The sequence below is a fragment of the Neopelma chrysocephalum genome, unplaced genomic scaffold (assembly GCF_003984885.1).
Source record: "Neopelma chrysocephalum unplaced genomic scaffold, ASM398488v2 Primary Assembly neopelma1_42, whole genome shotgun sequence".
NCBI lineage: Eukaryota > Metazoa > Chordata > Aves > Passeriformes > Pipridae > Neopelma > Neopelma chrysocephalum.
Window position 1 is genome coordinate 16,794,899 of NW_020897700.1, and position 12,313 is coordinate 16,807,211.

The 12,313-nt window shown below is 34.2% G+C and overlaps 1 protein-coding gene across 5 annotated transcripts in view; it reads left to right on the forward strand.

Annotated features, from left to right (window-relative positions):
• Positions 1–12,313, forward strand: part of FSTL5 (follistatin like 5) — a 289,125-nt gene that overhangs the window by 207,207 nt on the left and 69,605 nt on the right. For all 5 annotated transcript variants that reach the window (XM_027676803.1, XM_027676801.1, XM_027676804.1 and 2 more), the window contains exon 8: positions 9,328–9,448. In XM_027676803.1, coding sequence (XP_027532604.1) covers positions 9,328–9,448 — 121 coding nt within the window. The remainder of the gene's footprint in view (positions 1–9,327; positions 9,449–12,313) is intronic.

Consider the following 12,313-nt stretch of genomic DNA (forward strand, 5'->3'; position numbering starts at 1 on the left):
TTTTTTTTTTTTTCCTTTTTTTTTTTTTCTTTTTTTTCCCCTTATCTCCTCTTTAGTTACCACAAGTAGGAGATTCTCAACTAGTCTCTACGTTTTTGGTTTAGGTAGTTTTGTCTGCAAGATATTTGAAAGTTGTACGTGTTTGAAAAGGTATTTTGTAACTCATTCATTTTATCACATGTATGCAAGGGATTGTGTGATAAACCAAAATTTATCCCACAAGGCTTTTACAGATTGTATAAAACTTGAAGACACTCTACCTACCTGTATATCTCACTCCTGGATAGTTCAGAAATACATGGGATGGACTGGATGAAAATTGAATGAAATTTTTTCTAATACGAAAGGATTGTTGTGTTGTTTTGTTTTTAGGGGTTTTTTTTAAATTTTTTTGTAGATTCTCTTGAATTTGTGAAGAAACATCTGGAGAAATTTGTTTCTATGAAATAAAATGGGTTCTTTTAGTGTAAGGTGAGTGCAGTTCAGGAAAGAAAGATATGAATTATTGTCAACATAGGAAGAGGGGTTTGCACTCATGAAACTAAAACTGAAATCCAGTATTTTATGCAATAGGAAGATCAAAAACTTCAATAAACTTTATAAATTTAAAACTAAAGTGTTTGCAGTCTAAGTATTTGAAAACAGATTAAATCTTACAGTGTAATTATGAAGAGCTGATATTTTTAGAATCAGGAAAATTAGGAAAATTCAGTGATTTCTTTGCACTACAAATATAATGTCTTTAAAGAAAGAAAGTAGAAATAGAGGTGCTCTTGCTTAGCTCATTCCACAAATCTGATCCTAAATTGAGACCTGAAAGCATAAATTGAGTTAGTACTGCTTCTTTGGGGCCTCCTGGCACTTAGATACACTTTGGAATGTGATCCAAGTAAGCTGCACAGTGGAAGCTAGTTTCTCTTTGAAGAGCCAGCTTTGAGTGTAATAATAAATACATTTAAAATTAAAGCTGATTAAAAAAAAAGTACAATTTGGGGAAATTATGATAAACTGTGGTAATTGGGTAGTTATAAATTCATGTCCCTGATTATGAGGTGAACTTGAAAAATATATGAGACATTAATGTCAGATACTTTTTCCAATTAAATCTGATTATACAACAATTTGTTTTGTTAGAATGGAGTAAAAGTTGAATGGTATATGAATGATTCTGAAGATTTCTGTATAACATGAAGCAATAAAAAAGACAGCTGTATCAGAGCATGCTGAAATTTTCATTTAACATAAGCTGCATCTACTCAGTTGGAGATTTTGAATGTCTAAATAAATTAGCAGTCATTATTGCAGATTCATAGTAAGATACCGTAAAGTTACAGAGTTTTTGTGGAAGTAAAAGGTTAGTGATGTTTTATGACTAGCCTCAAGAGCTCTAGTACTTTGGCAAAGCTGTCACTTGTGTCTAGTGACTCCCATAAACAAGAAAAAAATCCTAATTCTCTTTACACATCTACATATAAAATGAAGTCATTATTCTCACTGATGATCTAGTAGTAAAGGAATTTATGGCACTTTTCTGTGTCATCCCTCTTCAGATTCTTAGGAAGCTTGTAACATTATTAGATTTCAAAATAGCAAAACCGTGTTTTAATCAACTGACATGTTTTTTGAGAAGCACAAAGGAGTTTCATGTTTTCTGTAGAAAAATGGATGTTACCATTTATTAGCTGTTACTATTTCCTCAGGAATTGAAACTGCAGTCATTACTGTATACAAGAGAATAAAGGGAAAGTCATACATCTCTAACAAATTATTTAAACAGGTGCAGTGTTATTCTATTCATTTATAGTCAGAGTAATAATCTTTTTCTGAGATTTGCTGAATGCAAACAAATCCTGCTCAATTCAGCCAATGGCCTGGGCTCATGTATTATTTCAGGAAGAGAGAATAGAGGATGATCTCTGCATTGACCATTTTTAATAGAATCTTGGGAAAGTATGCATAGAGTCTTTCTCAACATTGGAGATTTAGTTAGATGTTCTGAATTGCTCACCAGATGATCACCTTTTTATCCAGGAGCAGTAGAGTAATACTAGTAAAGCTATTTTGCTTTAGTAAAGCTAGTAAAGCTATTGTGATGAAAAACAGCCCTTTGTAAAATTCACTCATGATTTGGTTTTTTTCTTTGCATACTCCCCAGTGTCAAGAAACAGAGGGACCAATTAAATGCCTAGAATGTCTAATGGTAGCTAGGAAGTTTGTTTCCATGGTCAGCAGAGAGAGATAGGTGGTAACTAAAGCAGGGAGCAATGATGGATCCACTGCACTGTCCCATGGAAGGATTTTGCTACCTTTAGCTTTCTCAGCTAACTGCAAAAGAAGCTTAAAAAGATTAATTTCCCTTGACTAAATCTAGCCTGCATTAATAGCCATGAACTGTCATCTGGTGTTACATCCTTTGGAATACAGTTTCCTTTAAGACCCTGTAACTTTCCGCTGTAGATACTATAGCTGTGCTTGTTTTAGACTGTGCATTTTCTTCTTTTAGATTTTGACATGATTTATAATTCTCTGTAAGGCTGGTTCTTTGACTAGTGGATTTACACTAGATTCATGATTTGTTCTTATTGCAGCTTTGAAATATGAAACTGAGAGAAAGTATGCAAAATTTGTGCTTATGAAATTTAGGGTTTGTTTTCTTAAGATAGAAACAAAACTAAAAAAACCTCTTGGATTTGTGCCAAATGTAATTATTTTCAGACTTCATTGTGGAATTTAATTTCTTTCTGACAGGCACTAACAAACTGCACAGTTGCATTGCTTTGACAATGTGAACAGAGAAACTGATTACTTGGAAAATAGAAGTAATAACATTGACATTAGCATGAAAAACCTGAGCTGAGTTTATCTGACAAACCACACATACATAAATAATTATTTTAAAAAATGTTTTAAGTTAACCCTCAAAAGGTTATCTACTCTCTGTGTCCTTGTAATAAAGGAAGTTAAAGATACTGAAAAATATGTAAAATGTTAACAAGAATGTGACATTGGTATTACTGGTACTCCCATGAGTTGATTGAAATCAAAAGCAGAAAGCTTGGAGGGAGGTGTAGGAAATAAAGGGAATTGTGGTATACTGGTTGTGTTTTATAAGCAAACAGCCGTTTTTTCAAACATATCTGGTTGTCTGCAATTATTGATGCAGCTTTCCCTTAGCAAACCAATGCAAAATTTTAATCATTAGGTTCAAATTTTTTAACTACTCAGTTCAGAGGCAGATGATGGGGTTTTTTGCCTTTTCCCATAAGAAAATGAAGACTTCCCTCTAAAAAGGTTGTAAACACCCACACCCAAAGTGTGTTATCGTTATCATTGAACTAGTATTAACTATCAGTAAAAAGGACTCCAAACAATATAATTTTTTTCTTTTTTGCAGATTTGTCAAAGACTGCAAATAGAAATACAGGTCATATGAAATCTAAGAGCTATGAATTCAAAATATGAGGTGCTTGCTAATTCCATTTATTAAGGACCCAGTAAGCTTTTTTCTTTCAGTATAATGCAAGTAATAATTCACATCTCCAGTTCACATAGCCTGTATTATTTTCTTTATTGGTTTTATTTTTCTTTTTTTATTTCATTCTTCATAATGTGGAGTTTTGGAATTAAAAGTAATATTTTGAAGTTCTTTAGAATTTGAAAAACTAAAGGCCATAAGATTGTATTTTTTCTTCTGACATACATGAAATAGGTGCCATAAAATCAGTATTGTGAAAGTGTATAAGTGTAAGCTTTGGTGCATGAAAATAACTTTTTTACTATGTACCAATGTGGAGGTACTGGTACTTGCTGGTGTTCTAGGAAACTCAGAGAATTAATCAGCTGTCAGAAACTGAGCTTACAGGGAGAAAATTTTGAAACAAAATTCTTAGCCAGTTCATAGCTCTCTTAAATGCAGTATGTTTATATCAATGCGTAAAAAGCTGAGGCTGGAGTGCTGGTCAGAAAGTTATCATCTGGGCCTGAAAAAATTGCAAGTATTAAAAAAAAGAAACAAAAATGAGAAAAAACCCCCACTTATAAATCAGAAAGAAAATATTTCATATTTTTTGAGTTCAGGATGAACCCTTTGGATCACTCTGTCACTCAGGATGTGGAAAATCCAGGTACCAAACTCTAGTTTGAGTTTTGTACATTGATGAATTTCCTATTGCATACCTGTATTTTATTTGGGGCTCTAAGCACTAGATCTACAGTTATTTTGTGAGGGAGTTAGGCTTGTCTTCTAGAAAAATCATGTTTTCTGATTTAAAAGAAAAAAAAAGGAAAAAAAAGGAAAGCAAACTAAAAAAACCCACAAGAAAAATCCTCTGCATTTTTGGGTATAATGGCTTCAGACCACCTAAATGTAGTCTGCATTCCTGATCCATTTTCCTGAACTACTTAAATCTCTGAACAGAATTCTCAGTTATACGTTACTAGTGAGATTTGGGCAGTGATCAGTGTGGATGGACTTATTGAAAAGAAAAATAAAGACATGTGTCATGGTTTGAGACTCTCAAAAGTCCAATTTCTAAGCCCCCCACACTTTGCCTGAATGTAAGAAGGGTTTTCAGACATAACACATCTACTAGCATGAGAAAATTATATCAAAATTTATTACTAACACAATAAATACTGTAATACATTTATATACAACAGTTCTAACTATCTCTCCTATCTTAAAGCAATATATTTACATAGATCAAATCCCTCCTTTCCCTCCAATAAAAGTTCAGAAGGAAAGAAGAAAAGGTTTTTTCCACTTTCAGGGCAACAGTGTCTCTCCTCTTCAAGGCAGCAGTCGTAGCTGGATTTGTCGTAGCTGGAAAATATCTCTCTCTCTCTCTCCATTACTACACAGGGATTTTTTCTCACTTCTCTCAGTCCTTCAGCTCCAACCGAAGGTCTCTCCTGTGGGCTGCAAAGCAGGGACAAAACTCGCCTTACCATGGTCATATCACAGGGTGCAAGGCATCCCATGAAAGTCTCTTCCTCGAGGGGTTAAATTCCCTTGAGTCAGATTGGTTTAGGGCTCTCAGGTCAGTTTTTTTTGCCCCAAGTGTTCTAACAGAGCTCCTTTGCTCTGTCTCAGCTGCCAACATGGCAAAGGGGGAGGGGGAAGGCCACTTCCCCTGCATTCCGTCCTGGTCCAGCTCACAGGACATCTCCGAGTTCTGAGCCCACCCCTCCTCTTCAGGAGGTCTCTGGGTTTTGGGAAGGTAATCTAGTCTTACCCAAAACTCTCTGCTGAGTTTTCTCTGCTCTGTTGCCAGTTCTCCCTCCTTGCAGGACATCTCTGCGTCTCTCAGCCTGGCTATGTGCCATGTTGCTGGTTGCCAGCTCTCTTCTTGGCTTTCAGTCACAGCTCTCCACTCAGTCCTGCCTCTGCCACCGCTTTTTCGTCTTCTGCTGCCCACTCACAGTGGAGAAACTCCCCCAGCCTTTGGCCACAGTACCCGATTCAGTTTTAATACTGTTCCAGGTTTCCACAGCCCCAGTGGGGGGCTGGGGGCCTTGGTCCCCCAGTGGGGCTCACTGGCCCCCGCTCAAACACTTGGCATCTCAAACTATGGCTGCCTCTATTCCAACTACGTAATCCGGTTTCCTTTTCCGGTCTGTTGTAATATGTTAATTTCACAGGGGTGAATTGTAGCTTCTAATTGGCTCTACACCAAGAACACCACCCCCTGGGATTAACCACTTTCCAACTCCAGGGGAAAACTCTTTTTAACTCACGACAGACATAAAACTGTTTATTTGGGAGAGATGTTTTTTGAGGGGAAGGTTGTGATTTTAAGTACAGGAGGTTTTTACAGAAAGCGAAAAACCTCAAACAAAGATTTATTTAAGAGAGCAATATATTGGCAAAAAATGCTGGAAAAAAAGTACCCATAAACCAAACCAAAACCAATCCTATGTTCTATGTTGGTGAACAAATTCAAGCAGTCTCCTATATTATACATTCTCCTGTGGGGAAAAGTTGGGAACAGTCTTTGTAGAGCTGTTGAAGAAGAGGTGTAGGCAAATGATCATAAACTCTCTTATATGCAAAGAGTTAGCATATGAAAGCAAGTTATAAAACCAAAGGAAATAATTGTTGATTTAAAAACAAAAATTACCTTTAGGTTTCTGTTGTATAAACACTAAGACAGCAAAGGAAAGATTGACTATCAAGTTGAAGTTTTCTTCCTATATTATTTTACTCATTATTCATGACATTTATCATGATTCTTAAAATTTCAAGTTCTTTAACAGAACAGAGTTGCGTTGGAATCATTGTTAAAATAATTGTTCAATTCTATCTTTTTATGTATGACAAAAATAATTAGAGTTTCTCAATGTAATTCCAGAAGTATCTTGCCATTTTTATTTGAACAGTAGGAGACTGAACAGAAATTGAATTTATAGCAGTTTTTTACCATCATCAGATGTTCTGTGTTTATTGCTGTTGATGTTTGAAGGCTCTGTTTCAACCATGTTTGACGCAGGTTTTTTTGACCAGACGCAGGTTTTTTCAGGGACTTAGCTTGTGAGTTAGTCAATAAAACACTGAATATTTGTCAACACGCAGTGTCAAATAGCTTTGTTTATATTTCACCATCCCTTTTCAAATGCTGCTTAGAACATCAAGTTCTATTTGTATTGATTACTAATTAACAAAACAAACATTGAACTGCTATAACAATAAACTGGGGATATTTATTTTGTAGTTGTAAAGGAAACCCAAACAAAACAACCAGATAAAACCCACAGTACCAACAAAAAAAAAATCCATAAAATTCAATCTCTCAGAGTGATGAAATGATATTGTCATGTGTGAATCTTACTGAAATACTGATGTCTTGGTTAAATAACCACAGGGATGTTTTATCCATGGTTTCTAAGAAAAAGAGGAAAAAGCCATAATACAGGCATTCATTTACTTAAAAAATAGCTATGGTACCTAAAGATATCATATGCCACAGTGAGTCAGTTAAAGGGCTGGAACAGGTAAGTGTGCTTCAAATTGGTATCTAATTATGTAGCATAAGGAATGTTAAAGTCATCTCCAGACTGCATTGTAGCAACTAAATTTTTATACACTCCATCCTATGTCCTATTTTGTTCACAAATACCTTTGGCAGAGATTAGACAGAAAATTTTAGACAGCAATAACAATAGCCATTTTCTAGAAAAACATAAGGACCTGGCTCTTTTGAACAGCTGTTCTTCCATCTTCCACTAATAATGTTGTTGAAGAATAACACTTAGAAAACATGTGTTTATCTTGTAAGGGAAAAAAGTAAATCAAACTTCTGTTCATACACTTTAGAAAGAGATAAAGATGAAAATACCCAACTAGGAAGTCTGTTGAAGTTAGTCAGGTGGATTATTTTGAAGGGAAATCCAGTTGTATTGGCTCATACTATCAAAGTTAAAAATTAAGTCTTAAAGAGGGTTCTTTTTCAATGTTTGCAGTGGTAACATGGAATGGTATATTAAAGAGTTAGTAGAAACATTATCTGTGCAACCAAAGTACTAATACAGAAAGCTAGAGTTATCTTAAGAAAGGCAAGTTATTGATAGTATTACCAGGTGAGTTACTTTTTAGGTGCTTTATTTTTCTCTCTCAATGAACAACTAGCATAATCATCTGAAGCACAGAGTTGTGCAATGCAAAATTCAGTTTTTCATCTTTGGATGAAGAAATACAGTGAGACGTATGTTTTCTGAATAATATTTTTGAGTGCATTTAAAGAAAGAAGACTGAAAAATTAAAGGGAAGTTCATAGAGATTCTAGTTTTCATGTTTAAATTTCAGTCTACAGGAAGACTCAAGATGTTATAGTAAAAGTCATCTTAAATGAAATATGTGTATAAAAACATTGAGATTATGTTCTCTGGGTAAGAACATGAACTGGAAAGTGAGGTCTTAAAAAAAAATACCAATAAATTGGGAAAGTTGTAGATGAGATAATGGAAGAATGAAAGAATAGTCATAATGGACCAGAGGTTAATCTAGCCCAGTATTTTCTCACTGACAACATCCAAAGGATAGACTGTAAGAATAACAGAGCACGTAGTAATAATTTTCTATCAAAGTTCTTTTACTGTGCAATTTACAGATTTCCTGAGTGTATTGTAGCTCAGGTTTTTTTTTTACAGGCTTTTGATAGAGTCTTCTGTGGATTTGAGGAATTTATGGAGAAAGTTACAAAGTTTGTGAAGAAACAAGGAGGAATTGGTTGGGAATATAAAAGTCCCTTGTCCATGAAATAGTAGAGATAAGGAGCCTAAGTGGAGTCAGCAGGGCAAAAAGCTGAAGTACAACCATGGACTTCAGGGCAGCAGACTTCAGCCTGTTCAAGGATGTGCTTGGAAGAATCACATAGAAGATCATATTGAAAAGAGAAGGGGTCTAAGAGAGATGGTTGGTTTTCAAGGATCACACCCTCTACTCTCAAGAACAGGCTGTCATAATGAACAGTAAATCAAAAGCAGCCAGAGGCCTGTATTAATGAACAAGGACCTCTTGACAGAACTCAAGTAAAAGGAAGAAAGGTGTAAGGAGGTACAGGTGACCCAGGGAGAACATGGAGATACTATTGAATGTGCAGATTAGGAAAGACAAAGCCATCCCAGAATTGAATCTGGTGAGGGACATAAAGGTCTACAGAGTTTCAGGACTATATCAGCAGCAAAAAAGGAGACTATGGGGAATATGGACCTGTTACTGAGCCAGTCACAGGATCTGGTGCCAAAAGTTTAAGAGGCTTATGCACTAAAAGCCTCCTTTGCCATGGTCTTGACCAGAAATACTGGCTTTCAGGAATTCCAGATCCCTGAAACGATCAGTTTACAACAGTAGTACTTCTGTAATGTATCACTGAATCTAATGAGAAGAATTGAAGAAAAATGAAGATTCTTTTTTTTTTGTGTATCATTTCTTGTATCATTTCAAAGGATGACAACGGTTCTATAGGATGTCATTTAACTTGTTCATTTTTGCAGAGATTTAATTTTTTCTTGCTGATCAGATCCAATCCTATTTATCTTTTCTTCTGCAAATAACTATCATAGCTGAGTAAACATATTGCTTCTGCAGAGTTTAACCAGGTGATAAAATAAAAATTGTATTTTCTTTTACAGACACAATATATGTGGAAAGATTAAACAACACCATTCACAAGTAGAATGTTTGAATTTCAGATTATTGTCAGATATTCTCATTTAATATTGGTGATGTTTGATATTTGCATCATGGCTTTGTTGCCAAGATGATGAGCATAATTACTGTAGAGACGCAGGCTTAATTGTGATAACCTTGTTTTTAATTTTTCCTGGTAGGATTTTGGAGATGATGGGTCCTTGTACATTACTAAGGTTACCACAACTCATATGGGAAATTACACCTGCTATGCTGATGGCTATGATAAGCTCTATCAAACTCATATTCTCCAAGTGACTGGTAAGGAAAAATGTTCTAATTACCAAGTCATAAGAGACTTGGGGTTTGGATTTTGTTAAGCAGATCTGCTGTTGCTGTTTTACTTCTTTTTATTGTGTTACAGCTAATAGAAAAAAGAAATATAATTTTTTCTTCATTTATTACCTTTAAATAACCTTTCAAAACAATAAAATATAAAAATTTTCATTTATTACTTCCATATAAATAATAGTTATTAAAAGGTGTAAAGATGGTCCAGAGGGCTTGCTTTGCACCCGTCATGTTATAGAGAATAATATGTGGTTTTATATATACATATAGATATACACAGATAGAGTAGGTTTTGGTAATCATTTATTAATTCTGGAGAACACATTGGAAAAAATAAATGTGTAAGTCTCTTGTGTTAAGAATGTTTAGTTCAATATAAAATTAAAAATATGCACTTTCCTAAAGGTTTTGCGGTTGATGTAGGCTTCTAAATTCACATTTATTATTTTGAAATCTCACCATGACTTTATTGGATGAACTTCAGGCACTTGGACTTGAAGTCTCGATCTTTACATTTTCCTACATCTGTTCAAGTTCTAGGAAACATTTTGTTAAACTCTGTACTTGGACAAAACTTAACTGGGTAACATGTTACTGGTGCCCTGAAGACAGGCCTTTGTTTTCTCTAAAGCTACTGTATCCTCTCCCAGCTGTTTTTCCTATATGCAGTTTCTTTTCTGATTTATTTTGATCAGTTCTTATTGTCCGCTGATGAAAGGTCTACTGTACTTTATCACCACTGAGGTTTAATGTTTTTTTTTTCTTTGAGTGACCCTGTGCTTTCAAGTTTTTTCAGTTCGTATTTGTCTTTGACTCTTAAGTCTCCCTTTCTGCAGTAAACTACCAGTGTTTGTCATTTCATGTTGCTACTTAATCCTATCTGGAATCATGTTTGACCTCAATCTTCTCCTCCAAATTTACTTTGCGTGAACAGGCTCTATTTTTCTTCTGAAGCATACAAACCCTAGTTTCGTGGCTATTCTTTGTTTTGTTAGTTGTTGCTCAGTTGCACAAAGCCTTATTATAATTGACTTTTCTTGATATCTCATCCAAGAATGCTGAAATATTTTGTTATTCTTATCTTTCATTGATATGCACATGAAATACAGCTTCCAAGATTAATTTGACTTTTAATATGATTCATTCTTCTTTTAATAGCTTTATTTTCCCTTTTCTGTTGCTAATATCCTTCACACTTTAAATTACTTTGACTTTTAGTGCTTGTTTGTAGTTTTATAAACATGTTGTCTCTGCTTTTATGTTTCAACAGAAGCTGGCTTATAATATTTATCTATCCATATATTTTAATTTTTTTTTCTAATTGCTTCCCCTCCTGGTCCCCAAGATTTTTGCACTTTTCCTCCTTCAAATTTTTCTACTGGGATCATTTTCCGTCATTTAAAAAACCAGGAGGAAAATACTGGCGAAACTAGTGAGAAGACTGAAGTGCAGTTTGTTCATGTTTTAATTTCTGTAGACATAGCAGAGTTAGTGGTGAGTTGTACATATTAGGAGGTCCTTGACCAACATTCCTCCTCTGTTTTATGGGTTTTGGTTACTCTAAATTATTAATAAAATTATATTCTTGTCAACACATTCCTTATCTATCTCAACGTGTAAATAATCCTGCAGAGGTGCATTGCAGCAGTTAAAATAGTAGGATTCCTTATGTTTGTCTCAGTTCAGCACACAATGAGGAAAAACTCCACTAAGTTGAAGGTTTTCTACAAGATTAGAAAATCAAGGAACATAATTTGAGAGAGGACAAGTGTAAATTTTTTCTGGTGATGGAAGTGTCTGTCAAGATATTGTTTTTTCATATGGAAACCACCGTAAAACTCAGATAACTTCTGTTCGAAAGGTTGGCACTGGAATGGTACCTTCTAACATGATTTTGGTTGTTGATATTTGGGGGAGCAAGGAATGGGAAAAGGAGACCTTTTGAGCAATAGCATCATTTGCTGTGCATGTTGTGGATAAACAGAGTTAAATCCTTTGAGATTAAAGGTCAAATGAACAGCTCTTCCACAGTTTAGATCTGTACTTCTAAGCAATAATCTTCTTAAGCACAGGCATGATGGTCAGTACTTGTAGCTGTGATAATGACTAATTAATATAATGATACTTGTACTAACTGGAGAGTCAGTCAAAAGGTTAATGGGATAATGAGGCTTCATTGATCACAAAGATGTAATGTGAAGGTTCAATGAAAACAATGTAATTAGATTTTAAGTCCTTTCTTGATTTCCATTTATGTACAACCATATATTTTTAGAAAGAATATATATTTTTTACATTGACTAGTATGCAAATATATATATATATAAATCTGATTTATTTTCAAGATTAAAACCTTAAAGATTTTTTTTAGTTTTGAATTATCTGGTACAGTAGTAAAGAATAAGAGAATAAGCTTTCTTTAGAGTTGTAAAAATACAGTTAAGGAGCATTGTAAAAGACTTGTTTTATAGTGAAAAAATCAGTCTACTCTTATACAAGTAATATGGTTAATATTGTAAGCAATATTATATTAAGTTGATATTTAACACTTTTTCATAGAAACTATTAAAAAAACCCAAAATTCAAAGTCGTAATGTGGCAAGAGTAACTGTTTCTCAATGTAATCCTAATTATTAGCATTTACAAAATACTTAAAACTTTCAATGTGTACAATTTTGAGATTATATGACTCTGAGACTATATGAATCTGACTCTGTAAGTTTGATTTTTATTTTTCTTTCAATATATCAGTTATATTTAAATTAATTCCATCAGATATTTTTCCTTTACTGTTGTTGACATCACATGACATGAATCTCATTAATTAGAAAGTCT